Source organism: Passer domesticus, chromosome Z, assembly GCF_036417665.1.
Source record: "Passer domesticus isolate bPasDom1 chromosome Z, bPasDom1.hap1, whole genome shotgun sequence".
Lineage (NCBI taxonomy): Eukaryota > Metazoa > Chordata > Aves > Passeriformes > Passeridae > Passer > Passer domesticus.
Window position 1 is genome coordinate 63,858,644 of NC_087512.1, and position 23,627 is coordinate 63,882,270.

Genomic DNA, 23,627 nt, shown 5'->3' on the forward strand with positions numbered 1-23,627 from the left:
ATATAGTTGACTTATTTTTGCCTGAGGATTACACTGTAACTGGCTGTCAGGCCCAAGCCCACAGTACTTTGAAGATGTAACATTTTCACTGGTCACTGATGCTGCATGTAGAAAATACACCTACACAGGATCAGGTGTATGGTCCCTTGTTCTTCAGTAGAAAGCTAGGGAGTTGGGGAGCTTGCTTATAGACAAATTATTCATAATAGTGCTAATTCCATACTCCTCATTCTCTCCAGAGAATTAGTATCTTCTGTTCATCTCACATGACAAGATTTGTCTTCTTTTTAAGGATAAAATCTTTTATGCTCATGTTGTACAACAATGCTCCTCATTCTCTCCAGAGAATTAGTATCTTCTGTTCATCTCACATGACAAGATTTGTCTTCTTTTTAAGGATAAAATCTTTTATGCTCATGTTGTACAACCTGTCTTAAGGGAAGACAGTGAAATAGCTCGATCACTGTCAGAGAGTGAAGACAAGATCAAAGGATCATTTTCTTTAATGTCCCTTTTTGACAACATTACATACAGCAAGGTAAGAAAAAAAATTTTTCTTGTTTCTTGCAGATTCTAAGCTAATGGTACAAGGTAGGTTTGGGAGGAACTGTTGAACAAAACTACTTTGTCATTCAAAACATATTTCTGCAGCACACGCAAATTTATTGGGTGTTGCAAATCTACTTGGCTGTGAAGGAAGAGGTGAAAAGATTTTTAATCTCTGTGAAATATGAAGTGTGGGTGTAGACCAACTAGCATCTCTGGTATAATTGAAAAAATATTGCAACAGTAATTGCAATAATAATTCATTTTTTCTCATACTTTTTTTTTTTTTGTACTCTAGGGGGCTTCTATAACCTGGATGCTTTCTGGTTTCCTGACTGAAAAGTTGTTCATCAGAGCACTTACTGTAAGTCTGAAAAAACAACCCCTTTCGTCTTGATTTATAAGTTTGAAAATGCCAGTTGTATGAATTGCTTTCCTTGCTAATGGTTTTCATTGAACCTTCATGAATTCTGATGCTTCTCTTTGTTTCCTTCCAGTCCTATCTGAAAGAATTTTCCTTCTCAAATGCTAATCAAGATGATCTGTGGACCCACATCCAGATGGTACTCATTTTATGTCTCTAGTATTCTTTTCCTGATGTTTGGCAAAGTCCAATTTAATCTCCTGCATAAAATTTGCTTTGCCAGTTCTTTCAGCTAATGTCTTCTCAAGTGTTTATTTGGCTGCTTTGCTGCGCCGGAGATCAGTGGGGCTGAGTACAAGGAGTAGAGAGATGAGATAGGAAATCAGGACCAGGCAAAGTTTTGGGTTCCATGGTAGTCACACAAGTCTACGTGAAATTGCATAGCTTAGTGTTCTGGAGCTTAGTTTTTGCTAGATCAGAGTGTGTGATGCCTTGGGCTTGATGGTCAAAGATGCTGGTATGTCACAACAGAGTCTATACTCAGGGCAGTAGCTCAGCATTTCACCCTTCAATGGTTTTGGCACTGACCTGACTAAGAAAACATATGCTAATATTAGGTTATTTTTTTACAAATCCAGCTTCCTGGTCCTCTAAAGAAAGTTTTTGTTGTGTTTCAGTCTCTGTCTTAAGAATGGGAATGCTAGAATTCCAGATACGCAATTCAGATATGTTTTAAGCCAGTGAAGACTGTACCAATTCACACTAGTTTGGACTCCAGCTTATTGTCTTTCCCAATTTCTCTTCACTAATTCAGTTTGTTCATTATGGCACTCAAAAATATTTGTGTTCCATCAGTTCTATTTCAATGAAATTAACTAATCAATTCTTTCATAGCCATAGAGATGTGTTAAGTATATTAACACTGAAAAGGGAAAGTTAGCAGCAGGTTGTAGAATGAAAAATGTCATCTCAGTATTTTATAATTCCTGAAAAAGGCTTATGCCTGTATTATGTCTTTATTAGGATGTCAAAAAGGTTCCTTGGAATTTGTTACATTGATTTTTTGCATGAGCCAAAGACCAGCAAGCTGCTAAGCATTATTTTCTCTACTACATTATAAACACTTCCAGAGATTCACTGAAGCAATATCAGTAAGTACCTGTTCATCATAAGTATTTCTAATTTCTCTTTCTCTTTCAGGTTGTAGATGCACAGGATGAAGTTCAGTTGCCAGCACCTGTAAAGCAAATAATGGATTCCTGGACATGCCAAAATGGGTTTCCAGTTTTAACATTAAATCTAACTACTGGAACAATCAGACAGGAGCAATTTTTAAATAAAAACAATAGAAAGAGTACTGATTCTTACAAGTATGTTTAGCTTGTGTTTTTATTGTATGTTATACCCTGTTTCTCACAGGAAATGCTTCAGTTACAACAACATGTTCTGAGCATTTGATTTTTTAACATATGTTTTTTTCTTGTGACAAACAGTCAAGTAAAATCTGTTTGAGATTTTGCTGGACTTTGCGGTAGTTCTGCAAATTCCACTTGTTTTTCCAAAAAGTTGCTTTCCTCTGTAATAGTGAATTTTCCAAGAAGTAGGCAATGAGCGTGCTGCAGGGAGGATTTTTGCCTGGCATTTTCTTTCTTCATCCCTCAGGTCTACAGCCTGGGGACCTGGATGAACCATGCTCAGGTTCTTTCCAGTGCACACATTCCCAGTCTCTTCTGCCTGACAAGGGTAGAAGGGTTGCATTTAAATACTTAAATAAATGACCCCTTTCTCAGAAAGTGCTGATACCTGAACAATTTTAAGTTCTCATCAGTGAGCATTTCTAAGCGCCCAGGGCTTTTGAAAACTTATTTAGATAAGTCTGACAAGATGATAGAAGTAGCTGCCTTTTGTCACCCACTTTGGAAACTTGCGGCTAGGGTTAGAGCATTTATGAAGAAGCAGTTGATACGAGTTTTGGAGTACATGGATGAAGCCCATGAGATGAGTTTTCGTGAGAGGAAAAAGTGTAAAGGAGAGCAAAATCCAAAGCAGTTTTTTCTTGGAAATTATTTCTGGTAATACAAACAGAAAAAAGGAATTTTCACAAGAGCCACAGAGTTTCCTTTGCTCCCGATCTCCAGGAACTGTAAAGCATTAATCCATTCAATATTCTTGGTTAGCTCAGATAAGGAATTCCAAGTCACAAGTGTGAAGTCCTGTACAGTTAGCCAGCACAAATTACCATGTGAATGTAAGAAAGCCCAGGACCTGTATTACAGAATTTTTCAGGTGTTTGAAACTTTCATCTCTTTTACCAGAAAGGAGTTTTACATTCCCTCAGAAAAGAAATTACAATGGTTGGAAAGACAGTTGTATTGCTTTCCTTGGACCTTTTTTTGGTAGATGTGCTTCTGACAAGTAACTTTAAGGTCTCCATAAATAAGGTGAAGTCTAATAAGTGAGGAGAATAAAATTACTGATTGGAGAAGGAAAGACAGCACAGAAAGACAATGGTATTGAAATACCTAGCACTGAACAATAGTCTTGATATGAGTGACTTTTTAAAGCCATGCTGAATCTCCCTTTTGGAGAAGGTGAATGCTGATCCAGCAGAAGTACCATTATTTGATGAGGTTGCATGCATCAGAGGGGACAGAAGGTAGATGGATATTCTTGTAAGATGGAGCTAATCTGCACTGTAGTTTAGCATCAGCTAAGAAGGATTTTTAAATATAAGAATTTTAATTGTATCCTTTTATTTGTTAAGTAACACCTGGATTGTTCCTATTTCTTGGATGAGAAATGGATCATCACAACCCTTAACCTGGCTAGATAAAAGCAGCAGTAAGTAATGTATTTGTTTGCATATTCTAAAACCAAACTGATGAGAACACTCAAAAGTCTTTTCTAAAAAGAGGATATATTTGAATTGAATAGGGAGATAAAACTTTAATACAGAATGTCTCTGTTTATCCATAGCAATGATTTTGTGTTAAAAAATAGTGGTAGATTTTCAATTATGTCAATATAAGGTTCTTTGTTTAATCAAACTTCAGTGTAAGCTTGAGTTTTTAATAATACAGTACAACACATTTTATGAGTAGAGATTTCCACAGAAATTATGATTTTATAATATTTTACACAAATCCAAACTTCTAGGTCCTCATGCTTTTGTAATATTCTTCCCCCAGCAGATCTCATTGATGTTAATGACAGCTTTTGAATATAGACAGAATCCCAGCTGTGAAATACCAGAAAATTATCAGCTTGTGTAGTAGACAGAAGACTGAAAAAATTAACACTGGCTGTGGGAAGTGACCCAAATATTGTTGCACATTAATGTCTGTAATAACAGAAAATTAATGTTTTCAACAAGCATTTAATTTGTTTATGCAAATTAAATCAAAATTTATCAAAATAATAGGATTTTTAAAGCCTTATAATAGATTATATGGGCATCTCTAAATTACAAAATCAGTTCTTTTGAACTCAGTGCTTTCCAATAGCTTTTTTTTTTTTTTTTTTTTTTTTTTGAGAAAGAAGAAGTATGATCCTTAGAATGGGGTAATCATTTTGCTTTGGCAAGTCAGGCATGCATCAGGTTTTAGAGGAGCCAAAAGAAGATGCAGAGACTAATGCAGTGAAATGTGTGTATTGCAGCTCTACACCAGGTTTGTTGGAGTTAAAAGTTACTTTCTCTTTTTTTTAGGGAGTAAGCTGTCAAGTAAGATAGCTTGAGTGACCATTAATTTGACTGTATACAGACAGGCAAATAAAAAAAACTGCATGTATATTCCTCTGGACACAGGATGAATCTTGCACTACTTGCTCTGTCTAAACACTGGAGTCTGAGTCCTCTGTTCAGAGTAAAGCTCTGAGGGGTGTAGACTACTCACCAGTATTGACTTACTGTCTTAGCAGAGTTTGCCTTCTCAAATCAGGATGTGAAAACAGAACACTCTTCTGATGAGGCAGCATAGAGCCTTCAGGGCTGCACTGGCTCCTTCAAAGCACAGTATGCTCTCAGTAGCAGTCAATCAGGCAAGAAAGTACAGGTGGTGAGATGGACTGCAGGAGGAAGCTGTTAGTGAGTGATGTGACTCAAAAGGACTACAGGACTATCTTCTTTAAAATAAGCATTTTCGATTACTTGTCTCTTGGTTAAACTTAACAGGATTGTTGGTTTTTTTTCTTGATCTGTGTTTATCTGAATACTGGTAGGTGGTCAGTTCTTCTGTGAGGTGCTGAGCACTGTGTTTTGGAGGTGGGAGCAGCAGGTGTGCTGTCAGTCCGTGCTCTACAACAGGCGTGGGAGGATGTTGCTCCTCACCCTGAGAGTTTACTGTTGAGTAAACTTCCTGAACTCTCGCAGCTGCCTTTGAGCTAAAGGGCTAGAGCAAAGTGGGTCTTCAGCCTACTCCTTGGAATCCCAAGGTGCTCAGTACCTGAGGAATCATGGGCTTGTTGAAGTCATCCTGCTGGGCAGAGCAGAGATCTCAAGTCCACTGAGCTTTTGAGGGATTCTTTTTGAGTCCAGCCTCAAATTTGTGTCTCATATCTCAGAGGAACACCAAGTCCATTGTTTGTAAATTCAGAAGAAGTGCATGGAAAACAAAATGATACATTCTAATGTCACTTTTCAGAAATGTTTCCTGAAATGCAAGTATCAGAGTCAGACTATGACTGGATCTTGATAAATGTAAATTTAAGTGGATACTACAGAGTGAACTATGACCAATTAAACTTGAAGAGATTAGCACACTTGCTTGAAAATGATCCTAAGGTAAGATCATGTTTATTTTCTCAAGCTTATGAGCAGACTCTTTCTGTAGATTTTTTCATGCAGTTTTTTACCTGGAATCACATTGATGAAAACCTGGAATAATGACAAACTCACCATTGCACCACTAGCCACTGGCTTTTTGTAGTGGAAGGTGACAGGCTTGAACTGTTCCACATAAGCATGAAAAACAACTTTACATTACATTTTGTCTTCATATTTGTGTTACTAGCTTGTGGCTCTTCTGCTCTCTTTAAATCTCTCTCAAGGAGCTTTCAGTATGAATGCAGGATTTGAGCCTTAGCTGGTACAAAGTAATGATGAAGAAGGAAAATTGTGAGAAAGTTTATTTCCATTTTTTGTCAAACCATAATGTTTCTGCCTGTGGAGTTAAAAAAAAAAACAACCTGACTTTTTTTTTTTTTTGTGGGTTTTTTGGTTGGTTGGTTGGATTTCTTTCTTTGGTTTTTTTTGGTTTAGGATTTTTGTGGATAATTTTCCTAGAAGTTCCAATCTATTCTATTTGAGCTCTTTCAGTCCTCTGTAGATACTGACTTAGAATAGATTTCATCCCACCTTTGACTTGCCATAGCCTGAAGGTGAAGGTGAAAGTGGTACAGAACAAATGTGACTCCATATGGGGTTGCATAGTTTCAGTATTGCCTAATCCTACAGTGAGCCAGAGGCTGCAGTAGTAGTGTCTGCTCATTCATTTTAGTAACAAAAGTGAGCAAATTTAACCTTTTGACCTAATAGTATACAGTACAATCTTCCTCCAGAGAGTCTGGACACAAGGCTGACCAGAGCACATTAAACCTTCCTACAGCACAGTGGCTTCATTTCTTCTAGGCTTCTTTCTTTCAGAGCAGATCTACATCATCAAGACATTGGGTGTGTGCTGACTTGGGGCCATTTTTTGGCACCTTACAGGGTTGCAAAAATGTAACTCTGGGCCAGACAGGAGGTGCAGAAGTCGTCTATTACGTATAGGTTTGGTCACATTCAAACAAGACAGGTTCACAAGTACCATGGGTTATTAAAGACAACAAAGGAGTTATTTTGGATTGATGGTGACAACTGCATTAACTGCAGAACAGCTGTGGATAGCACTAACAATAGGGCTGCAATCACAAGCCTAATTTCTTGAGTGAAAGCATTCATCATGGCCAAGGACACAAGTCTTACCATAAGGCATCCCTTCTGGGAAGGGTGAGGAGGACAGACACATCGTTCTGTGCCTCCAATTTTGTGTCAAATTCTCACAATCCCCAGTCACGTACAAAATAAGGGTGCATTCTGTGCCTTATTAACCACAGTTGTGCAAAGTGCCTTGGGTGGTGCTGTGGTCAAACTGTCTGTTCTTTGCTGTTATGCTTCCTAGTGGGAAGTGTTCTCTGTAGCCGTTGTGCAAAACTGTCTGTTCCTCCTAGTCATGCTATATTTAATATTTCTTGGTATTGAGAGGTGGAACAAGAACACATGGCTTCCACCCAGCCTCACATTCCTGCCTGGCAGGTGTCGCCCCAAGACACCTGACCTCTGTCTGCTTCCAGCATTTCTGCCCTGCATTATGCTTCCAGCTGTCAGAGGGAATGTTTGCTCAGGCAGTGACCAAACTGCGGGGGGCATGGGACAGGAAGGAGACATGGAGAAAAGCAGTCCTGTCACAAGAACATGAGATACACGCATGCAAGCAGAGATACACCCACGGCTGTGCCTTAGTAATTTATTTCATAGTAGTGATAGACACGCTGCTCTGCACTGAGTACAGATTCTGTATTTAACCTCAAAAGGAAAAAATGCACCAAAATTGTGTAACTAGGATATTTTTAAGAAATGTAATGTTTCCATGTTTTAATTTCAATTACAGCATGCAAGTAAAAGGGGTCTTTAAATTCTCTGGTTAATGGTCTGTAGTTATATGTCTATATACAATGTAATATATAATTATATTATGTAGCTCTGTGTATAGACATATCTCTTAAAGCACATAAATAATTTCAGTTTAAAATTCAGGATCCATTTCTCAATGTTTTGTAGGCTGTTTTGATTTCAAAAACCCGTTAGGGATCCCTCTGATACATCATAAAGCTTTTTGCAAAATCTTAATGACATGTTGAAATCGACTAACACAACATGAATGCTTTCTGCAGGCTATTCCCACTGTCAGCAGGTTCCAGCTGATAGATGATGTTTTTGCATTGACAGAGTAAGTATGTTTCCAATATGTTACAGAAATTGATTAAAAAATATGATTGCACTCAAGATTTCTACTTCTGCTTCCTTCATTCCTACCCATGTGAGCCTCCCAAGAATAACTGATTTGACAAAATGGTGGGGGAGTTATTTAATCCCTTCTTTTTTCAGTGCTGAGTGATTTACTTCAAAATTTCTTTTGTTCCAGCTCCAAGGAAAAGATTTTAAATAGTTGCATTGCCATGAGTTCTTTAGGGATTGACCTGTGTTTAACAGAAAAAGTATTCCAAATGAAGATTCTGGATCTTCCTTCATGGGCTGTCTCAGCTGTACTGTACTGCATCACTCAAAACCTCTTTAATTTCTCTTGCTGAGTCATAACTTGTTGTTCAGGTCTGTGGTGCTAAAGAGGTCAGCAGTGTCGTAGGGAGCTGAAATTAAGTGTGATTGAGTGTGTCTGTACCTCACGTGTGCCAGAGGTACCAAAAACATCAGACACTGATGAGGGTGTCCCTACGATGAAGGGCCTCAGGGATGAGGTGGCCAAAGCCCACTGTCCTTCTTCAGGGCCTGTGGAAGTACTTCTGACAGGAGAAGTAAAAATTCCTATTTCTCCTCCCATAAGAATGTCCTTTTCCATAAGAGAGCTCAAAAGTAGTTGATAACAAGGAGTGTAACTGTGAAGTACGCAACTGCACTGCTATATAAGTACACCAAAAATGTTTGTTTTTTTTCTGGAGGGGAGAGGCTTGAATTGGAATTTTTTTGGTGAAAAAGTTAATGCTTATTACACATTGAGGGACAGAAATGCCATGCTGAAATAGTTAATTCCACAAATAGTGTGCATGTTAATGAAATGGTTTCATTTTTACGATATTCCACAAAAGAACATGTAATGAAAATAAGCTGTTTCACAATAAATATAAAGTTGTATTATAACTAAAACAGTGCTTTTCTTCTTAATTTTGTTGCAATGAGACAGACACATGCTGTAAATATGTTTGTACTGTATCCTGCAGACACAAAAAGATGCAGTGTACATGCTGCCATGCTTACTGCCATGATTGGCCCATTGCTTTGCACAGCACAGTGCTCCTTAATAGATGTTTTGAGAGTTTAGCTCCTAAAATCACCATTCATTTATATTTCTTTTATTTTTTCCAGTGCCTTTTCTAGGTTACTTTTCACACAGTATCCTGATGTTTTATTGCCTGTTCCATAAATAAACATATACTTGTGGTAGGTGGTTAATACGAATACGTATGCTAAAATGTGTGGGGTTTTTTGTTTTGTTTTGGGGTTTTTTTTACATAGCTTTGGATATGTTCCAATTGAAACAGCACTTGAACTAACGAAATACCTTGCCAGAGAGGATGAACTCTTCATATGGAATGTGGTATTGTTAAACCTTATACCTGAGAATTTGGAAAGTACACTGAAGAACCATGAAGTATATCCACTTTTAAAGGTATGACCATTTTGTTAGTTACCAAAGACATTAGACCATGCAAATACATTAGTCTCAAATTAATGCTTTTTTAAATTCTCAAGGATGTAGTGGTGGCTATGATGAGTCAGAGAGCTTGTGATTCCCTTTGCATGACTTTATACACTTTTGTTGTTTGCTTGGTTTTTTTTTTAATAGGAGGAGGTACTTTATTATACATATTAGTCAATGATAAGTCTCATTAAATCTTGAGCTGATTCTTATTCAAAAGCAGAAATACATTCGCAATCTTTACATTAAGCTTCATCCTTTGTTTTCTGAAATGGCAAATTTGGAAAACAGAACTATCAGTCAGTAGTAAGTGAAGAGACCAACACTGCTATGTATAAAAGGCATATAGTATATTTGTGCTCTGTGGTTTGTATTGCTTTTCATCCACCTTCATGGAGTGAAAGAAGGAATAGTGTTTAGATACTAAATGAAATTATTCTCTCCCACATTTGACTTACCTGAAACACTACCATCATATGTATTTCCTTGACTTCTCTTTGAAGATTCCACTTATGTTTGAAGTACAGTCCCACAGTATTAGTTCTCTTAAGCTCTAAAAATAAAGGCATATTAAAATAAGTGAGAAGAACAAAGTATATCCTATTGACAAGGGTTTTTTCCTGTTTCTCTGAGAATTTGTTGTCTTTCGTAATAAGTTCAAAGATCGTAGTGATGTGAAATGGTAATGTGACAGTTTGATTTGAAGTACAGGTATATTGAATTTTAGACCCTGTTTATATTTGATTTAATGTTCTTGTGTTTTCAAGACATTAATAGTCATAATTTTTTTAGGATAAATCTGAGTAAATAAGGAAATCAAAAACTTGTATCTAAATGAAAGTAATTTTTCTTTCCCTTCTTTTAAAAGAAATACCTTTTAAAGAGAATGTTGCCAATATACCATTATTATGCAGGTTTTATTCGTCAAAATGTTGATGCTTTGGAAGATGACTATTTTGCTCAGTAAGTATCCTGGTTTTCTTAAGAATTTTTTCTGGTATGATTGGATCTGGTAGATTGCAGTTTTCTCATGTAAATTTAAATACAAGATACAGGAATAATTCTCTAGCTAACGTGAACGTAACTGAATTGTTATTTTACTGTTCTGTAAGTGTGACACGTTTAATATTTCATTTTGCAAGGCCACTGCAGCCACAGGCTTAAACATCAGAGTAATTTGGTCTAGACGCAACCAGTGCCATAAAACTTCCAAGAGGGATATAAACCACACAAAAAACTTACACAAAATATAGTATATTGGTTGCCTCACTATATATCCACTAATATTAATTCTGGGGACCATCATTGTTTGTTTAATTATTTTATTAAAACTCAGTTGTTCCTAGTGGAGGTTTTCATAGGTTAATGGTATCATGTTCTGAAACTGTGGTGATCAGGCACAGTTCAAATATGCCAAATGTGGTATGCATATCTTTTATTCTTACTGTTTTAACTTCCCTTCAAGAGTGTATTTGGAAAAACTCTTGGCAACAGCATGCTGGCTGGGCCTCCAAGACTGCTTGGACCTGTCATCTGAACTGTATGCTAAGTGGAGGGACAACCCTGACTACAAGTAAGGATGGTGATCTCCTCTTGCAGGTGTGCATGTCTAAGGGAGGTGGAAAGTTAAAAGGCTGTTACAAGGGGGAGGCAGAATAAGAAATGCCTCGGTACACTGCTCTTATTTCATGACAGAATGGCAGAATTTAAGACATCTCTGTCTGCCCAACCTCCTCCTCTTCCCCAAATCCCAGCTTTATGATGATTTCATAATTGCTGCATTTACATAGACTTAACAGGCTGGAAGATGCAGGTTTTGCCATGAAGACCAAAGCTGGTTAGCCATGTAAAGGGTGAGCCTCCTATGAGTGCTAATATCCCACTTATATGGGATATAATATAATATATGGCCAGTCCCTTTGCTGTAGTACATCCTTGGGGTTGTCACGTACACCAACTCAGCTTTTAAGCTTCTCCTAACCATACAGAGTGAAGAGATGTTTGTGTGATACAGCCATCTGCCCATGGTGAGCCCATCAAAGTGCCTTGCATGTTCTGTGTTCACATAAAGAGGTGTTGGGATCAGCTGTCAGTCCTTATGCTGGTACTGGAGCCTAGTGGTCAGGGGTCTGGTCTGTGAGAATGGACTCTGGACTCTACCTTTCTGTAGAGACCAGGAAGAGACTTTCTGTATTCAACCATTGCATCATTTAAAAAAATTTACAATGTATTGACATTCTTATTCTCTTTTCCTTCCTCTTTCTTTTGATGTCTTTCTATGCAATAGTCAAATAGTGTTGGCTCTGGTGAGTGAATATTTAAAGTTCAATTTTATTTTTTGTGGTTGTTATAAATATTTTGGTTTTATTTTATATATATTGATACATGTAGTTGGCTAAGTAAACTGAACTTGTACTATTATATTTGAGTTTTCTAAAATAATTTCATAGTGACCATCCTAATAAAAGCCAAACTGAGTTTTGAAGTTAGACTGAAAAGTTTAAATAGACTACATAAATTTTGTTCCATTCTAGAGACTATTATTGCAATTCCACACTAAAAGCAACAGTGTTGTGCTGAATTGTCAGTCTGTTTTCAAAATACTCATCTTTCCCTGCTAATAACATTTGAGATGATGGAATACTACATACCTTGTTTGACTTGAATAGCTGAAAAGTCTGTGAAATATATTAGCTGATTTGGTCTTGAATTTGATTAAGACTATTAATTTTGCTGCCGTTCTTGGCACTGAGAAAAGTTCAAGTGGATTTTACTGGGCTTTGTATGTGGGAAAAATAAAACTCTGAATTTGGTTAAGTGAAAAAAATGATAATGTTTTAAGGAGAAAACCCCAGAGAAGACAGAACACTTAGGTTTCAAGTGACAGATCACTGTCCCCAAGCAGTTAATGAAGAGACTTCACATGTGCTGGGAAGGAAACAGGCACAATACACTTTTGACCCATATTTCACAGACAAATCCCTTTAGATGCTCTTCTGTTCTCCATGCTGAGAGCAAATTCATAACAGCTGTTTTGCCAAAGGTGGAACCCAGAAGAATTCTCACATCTGTGGAACGAAGTAATACGTTTCTGTTTCAGATTGGGTGATCAACTTTCAGCTGAACATTTCCAAAGTGTCCCTGGCAGAACATAGCTGGACTTAATACAGTGCATTTTTATCTGTTTCATGGAAATAACTAGAGCTGTAATCCCCAGCCACTTTTTCAGTTTTACTCTTTTTTTACAATAGGAGTGTACTGAAGCTTGCTAAATTAATGTATTATCTTAGATGCTGTTACTGGCTTGTCTTTTGAAATCAGGAGACTAGCCTTGGGGGAGGGACAGTAGTTCAGTCCATTTTACTTTTTTACTGAAGGTTCACATATACTGCTGCTACTCTCAAAAGTTAAGAAATCACCATGTTATTTCTGGATTGATTCCAAAAAAAACAATGTAAAACAATCTGCCCTGCTTTCCAGCAGCTTTTTGCATCTTCCCCAAGATACAGAAATGAGGGATCCTGGCAGGCCAGTAACGTCAAATCACACAACCAGGAAAAACATCAAGATTAATAACTTACACCCCTCACTTAATATAACCTCAAGCTCCAAAGTCCCTTTTTGGACCATACTGGACACCCTGTGGGACCAGCACAACATAAACCACTCTGGGGCCACCATTAGGTGTCACCAGCCAGCAAACCATTGTGCCATAGTAGGCTGCCTGTCCAGCCTGCCTCGAATGTTGTACATCAGAGCTGCAGCCAAATGCCACATAGAACTTGTCTACTCACAAACAACTTTACGCTTATTAATGAACATTTTCTTGCAACTACTGGAGCAACTTCAGTAGCAAAATAAATAGCTGTACTTTGGCCAACATAGCTTTACCCTGTTGTCACCTTACTGACCTCTTACTGCAACATTATGAAAAGATTATTAAACAAATTACTAGACCCTGTAACTCAGATCTGTTAGAGAAGGATTCCTCACAGGGCAATAATTCAGCCTGACATAACTACTCTGCATGTCATTCTTGGTGGTAAATCCCTTATGTCCCAGAAAATATCTAGGTAAATGAATCCAATCTATTTTTCAAAGTAAATGTAGAACATGCCTATGCTCTCTGTTAGTATGACAGAAACCCCACATCTGCAACAGAACTACCAAAATTCTTGCATCTTGCCTTTTCACTAACACGTGATGTCTGTCATGTAAAACATCCAGCTCTCTTGCTCTTTCCTACTAGTCCTTTGTTTCCAAAATTTTAACTGCCTTTTCTCTACCTTGTACTCTAAAAATTGATGTCATATATCCTTCCTCCTGACTCACTAACTCTGTTGGCATCATCCTCATTTTCTCTAGAATAATCTGCTGAAATTTAGGAATTTTTCTCAAATTTAAATGTGAATTTGCTGTTTCCAATTTTGAGCCAGACAAATGGCTTTTCTGACCAGAAACTTATCTGCTTTTCTAAGTGTATCCCCTGATTAAAGGGAATGTAATTTTTACACCTTGACTTACAATCTTGGCTTAATGCAATAATAAGCAGACTAACAGTATGAGATAGGGAAGTCAAATGTTTTGCTGATAGCAATGGGACCCATTCTTCTGTAGGGAATTAGTCCAAAATACCATCAGTTGAAACTGCTTTCAGATAGCCTGCATAGTAGAATACTGCTCTAACTGAAAATTGTTTACAATGTCTTAATGTCAGGGACAAATAATTGCTACAGAAAAAAATTCCTGTTCGGCCTTTGCATATGGAGCATTATACTGGTAATGTTTGTATTTAGTTTCTGCTATGAAATTCATTGCCCTGTTGAGGCCTCTTCCCTGGGGTGGGAGTAATAGGACGCTGCCTGTTGCATGAAAAAATGTCCCTTCTGTTTCCTTCTGTGCTGCAAATTGCTTTTCCTACTGGGTGCATTCACTGAAGGAACTTAGAAAAGGCTTGTCTGGGATGATGCACATATGCATTAGTGCACTTTTTAATGGCGTGATCCATTTCCTAGGCGGTGATGGGGAACAGTGGCATTGACACTATATGTGTACAAAAATACTCTGGTCCAATTGCTCCAAAAACTTGGGGTTTTTTGTTTCCTTTAAAATGCATGCTTTTTAAATGCTTAAATAATAAATAAAACAAACAGGTTTCCTATCCTTATTTACACTACTATTTTGTACTTGCATTCTTGTGTATCTTCTAACTGTAAATAAACATTTTATTTCAGTTATGCATTAACAACAGTGTTTGTCTCTACAACAGTACAGTACATTTAAATTGTATTTTGCCTTGCAGAATCCCCTTTCTAATTAGAAGAACAGTCTGCTGCTATGGTGTTGCAGTGGGAAGTGATAAAGAATGGAATTTTGCATGGGAAATGTACAACCATACTGACTCCACTGAGGAAGATGAAGACATCCTTCTCTATGCCATGAGCTGTGCCAAAGAGTCATGGTTACTTTACAGGTGAGTGACCTTGATCAAAGTATATCTTTGTGTATGTAGAAGTAAATAATAAGAATAAAAATACTTTACTGTGCAAAGGTGGTAGAGGTTTGCTTGCCACAGAAGCATGTGTCTTGTCAACCACTGGTAAAGTTTTAAAGAGTTTTGTTAGGGAGCAAGTATGAAAAATGGGACAAACACAAATAAACAATCCTTCTGCAAATACAACATGTGGGTCGTCAGGTCTTAAGTTCTGACTCCATGTGGGCCAACCAAAAAGTTAAGACATATGAAAGAGTCTTGTCCAAAAATTTCCAGAACATAGTTTGGAGCACTGTGTTTATTTTCTTTTACTGGAATTTGTATCTTTGTCAGTAAAATGATGTTGAATTCTCTAATCAGTTATGTTTGTAGTACCTAAAGCATTTGTTAAGGGATGGAATTTCGGCAGTGATGGTGTAAAGAATTATCATCCAAACATTTACATAAACTCCATGGGTCTGAAGGTGTGGAAGTAACACTTTAGTCCTTCCAGCCACCTGCTCTAGTGTGGTGGTCATTTGGGAAGACAAAAAATATAACTGAGAATAAGACAAGAAATGTTGCAAAGAGATGCCCAACCAGCTATACTTATTTCCCTCTTGACCTATGATCCTATGGCCTTTTTCTTGGAACAGGCTAGCACCATTCCCTGATAAATCAGGGAGTTGATGAGCTTCTTCCTCCATGTACTTCAGCTGCTGACAAACCAATCTGTTTTTTTTAAATGCCACCCAGGGAGTGTTTTGGGGTGAAGAATGCTAAGATATGCTTTCCCTGGCCCTCAAAATTATGTCCATTATGTTAAACACAGGGCATGCAAAAGGGAGAAACCCAACTCTACCCATAAAGCAGCTGCCTGCAACACCCTACGAGAAAATAACTCTAAAAGGGTTCATTTGGAAGTAGGAGCATGCAAGGTAAAACACTGAGGCAACACAGAGAATAATTACTTTTCAAGATGTTCAGGCATTCACTGCCACTGACATAATTAGAAGACACTTCTGAAATCCTGCTTTAGTCCTCATAAAAATTTTCTAATTGAGTCTCACTGTAGGGGACCCTATAAACGAATAGTTTTTTTGTAAAAGTGTCTCACTGGCATACTCTGTAGGCTCCATCTGAGTCACAGTGAAGTGAGTTGCCTGAAGGTGAAGAGCAGTCTGCCTTTCCACAAGCTTGTCTGGTAGGAGCAGTTGTCTTTTTGGTGCCAAGATAAGAAACACATCTATGTCCCTTTGATATTCTACACCCTCACTTTACCAGAAGTAAAGAGTCCATGTGCAAGAACAAATGTTAAGGACAAAACCCGAGCTGAATACACAGCTCAGTGAAACCAACTTTGGTATAACCTTCCACCTGCTGATATTTGTTAAGGTAGGAATTTTTGTGAACTGGATTTTTTTTCCAGATTGCAATATTGTATATTTCCATTTTAAAACAGCAAGTGACAGGTTAATTCTTTCCTGCTTTTCTAACAGATACTTGCAATATGGACTCAGTGACACATTATTTTCTTCCAATTGTACTTCAGTCATCATCTCACATGTAGTGACTAAAGATATTGGGCACCGTATAGCCTGGGAATTTGTTACAGAAAATTGGCCACTTTTAAGTCAAGGGTAAGCAATAAGTTTTGGTTTCTTTTAATTTCTGTGGCTCTTTGGCTTCTTCCTCTATGATTGAGCTGTAAAATTCAGGTGCAGATTTTCCTTCCAGGGATGGCTATTTGTAATGACTGATTCAATTAAGTATGCAGAGCAGAGTTTTCAGAGGATTCAACTCTGATCAGGGTTTAATGTCAAAGAATAGCACATCAAACATAGAAGACTTTAAAAATTAGTCTGTTCATGACTGTTTCTGTACTTTTAAGTACCCCTAAGTATCCTGACTCTAGAAGTGGGTTTGTCCACTAGGATTTTACAAGTGTAAATGCTGTAAATTGTGGGTGTGAAATGCTGAAGTAAAATCCTTATATGTAAATTATTGCTAACACTAGAAAAGGCAAGTTGTAGCAGATTTGTGTCACATCAATTTGCTCCCTTACAGTGCTTTTTTGTGTTCTAAATTTATGAGAAATTTGCTGGAAAATTGCCCCCTTATTTTCAAACTAAAAGAATAATGCAAGTGGTTTTTTCAATATGCTCAAAATAGCAACAGGAACACCAGCTTATTGGACACATTACTGGTTTTGAGTCTTTCTAGCTCAGTTTGGCTGTATTGCCTCAGAGAGATTATCTGTTTCATGCAAAGAATTCACATTACCAAAGTACAAATACCAGATCTTTGTAGGAAATTAAAGTGAAGGGTAATTATTGTATTTCGTACAGCTCAAATGTCTAAATTGAATATTAATGGTAGTTCTTTAAAAGAGGGAAAATAGTCCATAGTCCAAATTTCAGCTTAGTCGGTATTCACAACACAGTAAATGATCAAGGAATAGTGTATTTTCAAATGAGATGAAATTTAGTATATTTGTTAATGTGCTATTTGAAGGACCTTTATCTCAATTTTACAGATATGGGCATGAATTATTGCATGATGTACTAAAAGCCATGGGAAGATTTGTCAAAACAGATGTACAGATCCAAGAGGTAAATCAGAGAAGCATTTAGTCTCTACTTCATGCCCAGTTTGTAAATATAAGTTTTTGTTCATTAAAGGAATCATTGACCATAATATTGATGTCTTCCAAACCTTCATGTTTTGAGCAGAGTCCCCACAAATTCTATCAAAACTGTCTCATTTTCCTCTATGTAATCTGTCTGTAGAGACAACATGATATCTACTGAAAATGTACCAACAATTGGGCAGCTGGCCTGTTAGGTTGTCATACTGACATCTGTTTAATTCCTCATATTGTTCAGTCACTGCTTCCCCCAAACCTTTATTTACTATTCTTCACTCCTCTTTTGTCTTTTGCCTATTAGACTGATGAGAAAGATTTCTTGTTCTGTGATTGTAGAACAGGCAGCACAAGAGGATTCTTCTACCCAACTAGTCCTAGACAGTGTGGTACCACCAGTACCAGTGAAGTTGGCTGCATTTGAAAGGATTTTTAGAGGAACAGCAAAAGGGCACATTCTTGATGTGTAAGGAGCTTTCCCACGTTAGTGTAAATCAGTAACCTTGCCCCACCCCCTCTTCAGTCTCTGTCATCTGCCCCTTTTCTGTGCAGTTCTGTCTAAAGCATCTGTCAGGCACACAGCTGCTTGTTGCAAGTGAAGTTATGTGTGAACTAAGCTCATGTGTTTATTTCTTCAGTTGCAGGTTTTTTATAATGCTACTTTGGAAGAGGATGAGAGAGAGGCTATTACTATGCTACTGGAATCTGCAAAACTTGAAAATATTGAAAGGAGAAAACTATTAATCAGAATTGCCAGCTGGTTAGAGAAAAATGTAGATGATTGACTTGGAAAACAATTTCCAGTATATTATATGTGATTCACTATCATATTGGTATTCATTATAAGCTGTAATTAAAGGTAAAGCACAATTTTATGAGTCCTGTGGTTGTCTTCCCACTGGAAAATCTGGGTAAAATGATTCACAAAGAAATCAAGGATTTAGGAAAAGAAGTTATAAACATATTTTCATCTTGTATCTAAAATAATTTCCTCCTGAATGAGGTTTTAGGGATGCATTGCTAATAATAATCTAACATATAGGTACAGTCTTGAATCCTTTGGGGGTTTTCTTCTGAATATTCAAATGAAAGGTGTGCTGCATATTTGCGGCAAAAAAACATAAGGAAGCTGAAAAAGTTTGTATTCTATTTTGTTTCATTTGTACAGTGATCTATAACTTGTCTCCACTTCTGTGTTTCTAAATTGCAAAGAGGACAATAATTTCTAACAGTTCTGTAAAACATAAGCTTCAGAATTACTTCAGACCTGTAGGGAGGAAAGGACTACAGAATCCTCAAATTGTAATTTTAATCAAGAAATTAATGCCTTGTAATTTCAACTTTGCTTTTTTCTCAGCAGATCTGTACTTAATGTGTCTACATTTGTGTTTGATTAGGAACTGCTTTTGAAGAGATCCTACTGGTCATCTCTATATAGCATGCTTCAGCCCCCAGAATAGTCTTAGAGTGTGTGAACTGGATTATCTTTGGATAAAATTTATCTAGGGGATGATGTATGTGACATTTGAGAGTCATTTTGTCCATGGCACTAATGTGCAAAGTCTTGTCTAAGCTAACTCTTCTGGAACATCACTGTTCTAATTGCACTGAGGTGCTCACTGATCATGGAATCGCTCGAATATGCTGAGTTAAAAGGGACCCATCAGAATCACAGACTCCAACTCCTCCGTAGATGCAAGGTTACTTACCTTGATTACACAGCACTTTGGAGGTGACAGGAAGAATTCAGCCCATTAGTATTAGCAAACCATATTAACTTGTGCTTAAAAAACACCCATGGGATCTTCAGTCCATGAAAATAATTTATTTGTAGGGTAACAGTATTGTGACAAAATTACAGTACAGGTGATCAGTTAACATGTTATAGATCAGGAAACACTGTTACGTGGGAATGCAGGATACAAAATAAATTAGAATACTGATCTATGAAAAGACAAGAATAAGCTCCAGACATGTTAATACAAAGGATTTTTCATTGACGCCCTCTAAACACGTTTAGGAAAAATGCTGCCATGATGACTGCACTGAATTACCTCTGCTCTCCATGGCTGCAAAGAAAACTTCAAACTATTTTGAGACTGCCTGAGACACCCTTTACTGTGTGGGAGTTACCCATATGGACAACACAAGTTTGTGCTGAAAACAATTGACCTCTTAGCATTTGATCCAGTTAAGGATAATACCAAAGAAAATTGCATGTATTCTTGCAAGTCTTCTTCAACTTGACTGAGAAAGCAGGGGAAGTTGTCAAGGCTGTGGTGAACTACAGAGGTTTTATCATAGAATCTTTAGGATGGTTTGTAAGGAACCTTAAAGATGATGTAGTGTCCTGCCATGGGACACCTTCCACCAGATTGGGTTGTTCAAAGCCTGGCCTGGCCCTGCAGGGATGGGAAGTTCCGCCTTCCTGGGGAACCTGTGCCAGTACTGAAGCTGTTTTGCTGTGATTTCCACTAGTTAATCACTGGCACCATATGTCTCATCATGTGTGTTAAGCAAAGCTCAAGAAACATCCCATAACTTCAGTGTACGCCTAGCAGGTTCAAACTATTTCTCTCCAACCATGCAACCACGCTGCCTTTCTAACCAATCTTTCATGCTTTTGTCACTTTTTTCTTCATCCTACTGAACAAAACTTTTAATTTGAACCATCAATGTGTAAAAACTACTAGAATAATTTAAAATAAGAAGCTATTTTTAAAAAATGGCTGCTGACTAAAGTCTGACTCCCAGTGACAATCTATTTCAGAATTTCAGCACAGTTTTCATGGCAGAGGCAGAATAGTGAAGGTGATTGATAGGTAAGCTGTCTGAGTAGGAGCAGATCTGAGTCACTTTCAAAATCCACACATTTGCACATGGTGGCATGTATCAGTGTCAGCTCTTGCTGCTGTTGAGTACAAGCTGTGTGCAGAGGTTTGGAGTGACAACTGAGAAATACAGTAAGGAAAGAAGAGGTGCATGGGAGGAAACCGGGAAAAGTTGGGGAACCTGCTTTATTGCAGAGAGAATTGGAGTGAAAGAAAGTTCATTGGAAATGAATAGGAGGACATCAGGAAAGGAGCTTTAATAGTACTTTTGCAGACTGTGTAGGTGTTATGGAGCATGTAATTGTGCAGGTGTGCACGTATGGGGAAATTTAAAATAAAAATAGCTGTGTGTCATTGATAGATAGGATGTATTCAGTAGGCCCTGAGTGGGGGAAAGAAGTAGATATGATGTGAAGAGACTGGCTTTTTGCTTTAAGTCCTGCTTTCTGCCTTGAGAGTGAGTAAGTCATAAAGTTACACTTATTCTGCCCATACTATATGTATGTGTGACAGGGGAGCAGACTTGTGAGATGGCAAGAATACACACAAGCCAAATAGAGAGGGAGACTTCAGAGCTGCTTAAGCCAAGGTTCAAGAGCACCAGCCTACTTCTTCTCTGCACCTCCTGGCACAGTTGTCTTGCTTCGCCACTGGTGGCTGTGCCCCCTTTCCCTCCTGGCACCTCAAGAAACCTCCCAGGCAAGCGAGGAGGAGGCAGCTGGTTGTGGGACCTGGGTGGCCAAGGCACAAACCCCACGCCATCTGGCTGCACTGATGGCACATTGATGGGATGGGTGTAGCAGCCTGTGGCTTGTTTCAGTAAAAGGGGATGTAGGCTAAAATGCTAAAAAATGAACTGAGTTCATGTGGCCTTGCCACATTCCTGCTGTGCAGTGACTCACAAAAGATAAAAAGAGATATAATCTCTGCATCCCCTGGCTCAGAGGTGCAGGGGCTCCTCCAGAGCCTGGTGTGATATATGGACCCAGCCTCTTGGCCAAACTAATGGTACTTTGGTTCAGACACCAAAGGAAGCAAAGGTCTAGACCACAACCAGGTTAAAACTTCTCTAGTTCCAACTTGTTCTCTGGTAGCCTATGCAGGAAACCAGTGGCATGGTAAGCATTAATGCTATAAACTTAGAAACTGGAACTGGAACTACGTGATTAACACAGGAACAGCAGACTCATTTGTCAAGGAACAAAGGGGGTTGTGGGTACCAGGAGTCTCACCTTCACCTTTTCCATCACTTGTAATTTGACTGTGAGCCAACTGCTTTATCCCGTAAATAAGACAGCCTACGTGAGCCTTCTCTGAGCTCTCTGCCTGCTCTCTTCTGTTTGCCTTGTTATACATACTAAGTAAAGAACTATTATCCCTATCCTCATCTCTTTGCCTGAGAGCCTCTTAATTTCAAAATTAGAACAATTTGGAGGGCCGGGGTTTACATTCTCCATTCCAAGGGAGACTCCTGCAGACACCTGTTTTTCAATCCAAGGCAATTGGTAAGTGAGCAACATCATGCATGTATGATAGTGCACTAAGACTGTGCATTGGTAATTTTGAATCATGACTGTATTTTCTATGCAGTAAATAACAGAATGAACCTATTGTTAAACAACATTTGATAAGTTTCAGGGTGTCTTACTTCAGTAAAACCACTGTCACTGCTATGGTTCTTTAAGTTGCGGAAATCTTCCCTGCGTCAGAGGGGCTGTGGGCTCTGGTCTTTGGGGGGGTCACTGTCTGTCATTCTTTGTGATGGGATGAGACAAGGACCTGAGTAGGCAGAGGGGGAGACTGACTTTGGCTGGCTGTGGGATACCCATTGTGATGAACACATTGGAAGAACATGAGATGAAAAAGCACGTGTTGAGAGAAATACAGGGAGATCATTTACCGCCTATCATCAGGGTCACGCTGTAGTTAAGGAATGGCACTCCCCAGTTTAGTGCTCCCACTGAGATTCCAAACCATGTGCTGCCTGCTTACTCCCTCCTTCCTCCTCCCTCTGCAACTTGATGGAGAGGAGGCACAAGAGGCAAGTATTACAGGTTGAGATATGAACAATGGACTGCAAACAGGAATGAGATATGAAAACTACAGTAACAGGAACAATACTAATGACTGACAGTACAAGAAAGAAGCAAAGATTCACATAGAAACAATACCTGACCCATCCTTCCACTGACCCCGGAAGGGACCTCTTCAGAAAAGACCCACTTCCAAGTGGGAAATAAGAAAAGCCTTATGGAATAAGGACCCTTGTCACCTTTGTTAAATCCTGTTCACTTCTGTTCACTTTTGTTCACCAGAACGCACTCTGGGAAGAGTTTAGCTGTGGGTAAAGCTAAAGGCCTTGTCGAGCCTCTAAAGGGGGGAAATGATGCCTTAAGTTTTAGCTTTCATGTTTTTCAGATTCTGTGCTGCTTTACTATGTAGCTCTGAGCTTCATGTTAAGTGTTGGCAAGTTCTCTTCACGGGGTAGGTAGACAGAACAATCCTCTTCCTTGAGACCAAGGACAACTGGTACAAACTTCAAGCCCAAAGAGTTTAAACAACGGTGAATTGAAAAGAGAAAAACAAGGAGAATGGAACTTCATAACCTGGTGCTGTAACTGGACAATTAGCTCCATTATGCAGATGAACAAAAACTTATAAATCTGTGAGACCTCATTACTGGTCATCGATTTTGTAAATATTTTGGGTTGGTCTTGGCTGTAACCCTGGCCAGACTCTTGTACTGCCCAAGGTGTATCCATTAAGGCCTTTTAGTAAATGCCTACTTTATTCTTTAACTCTGTCTAGCCTCTGTTCTAGGTCAGACTTATCACAGCATCAGGATGAGTGGGTTGATAGTCACCTCCTGTGTGAGGCAGTGATCAGTTTGGAAGACATGTGGACATGACGTGATCAGAGAGTGTTGTGGTGTGTTTTTATCCCCAATGGTTTGTTCCTTCGCCTCCCCCCACCCCCGCACTGTTGGTTTAGTTTGAGTTGCATCCTCCCACCTAGTTGTCAATCTTACCCTAAAACTTTCCCCTTGCTGTAGAATGTTCTTTGCTCCTCCTCCTTCTGAGTTGTCAATCCCACATTGTACGTTCCCCCTGCTCTGGAAATCCCCTAACACTCGAAGCCCCATTGGCCTCTTTGAACTGTTCCCCTCTCCTGTGTTGACCCATTGGCTTGACTATTGTGAACCCTGCCTAATGCTCCTCCCCATCACTTTCCCCACTGGCTAAGAATTTGTACCCTCCACCCTCCCCTGAGACCTTCCCTGTATAAAAATCCCTGCACA

The 23,627-nt window shown here is 38.5% G+C and overlaps 1 protein-coding gene across 3 annotated transcripts in view; it reads left to right on the forward strand.

Moving 5' to 3' along the window:
• LVRN (laeverin) overlaps nt 1–21,797 on the forward strand; it is a 34,754-nt gene extending 12,957 nt beyond the window's left edge. The window contains exons 7-21 of one of the 3 annotated variants that reach the window (XR_010352336.1): nt 398–538; nt 845–910; nt 1,044–1,109; nt 2,111–2,280; nt 3,675–3,751; nt 5,551–5,690; nt 7,841–7,896; nt 9,198–9,351; nt 10,250–10,344; nt 10,847–10,954; nt 14,684–14,854; nt 16,354–16,494; nt 17,391–17,466; nt 17,838–17,964; nt 18,137–18,274. Coding sequence is in view for 2 of the 3 variants with exons in the window: in XM_064403302.1 (XP_064259372.1) it covers nt 398–538; nt 845–910; nt 1,044–1,109; nt 2,111–2,280; nt 3,675–3,751; nt 5,551–5,690; nt 7,841–7,896; nt 9,198–9,351; nt 10,250–10,344; nt 10,847–10,954; nt 14,684–14,854; nt 16,354–16,494; nt 17,391–17,466; nt 18,137–18,283 (1,608 nt within the window). In the remaining variant the exon portion in view is untranslated. Of the gene's footprint in view, nt 1–397; nt 539–844; nt 911–1,043; nt 1,110–2,110; nt 2,281–3,674; nt 3,752–5,550; nt 5,691–7,840; nt 7,897–9,197; nt 9,352–10,249; nt 10,345–10,846; nt 10,955–14,683; nt 14,855–16,353; nt 16,495–17,390; nt 17,467–17,802; nt 17,965–18,136 lie in introns of all 3 variants that reach the window. The other 2 variants (XM_064403303.1, XM_064403302.1) reach the window with 2 other exon arrangements.
• The last annotated feature ends 1,830 nt before the right edge of the window (nt 21,798–23,627 follow it).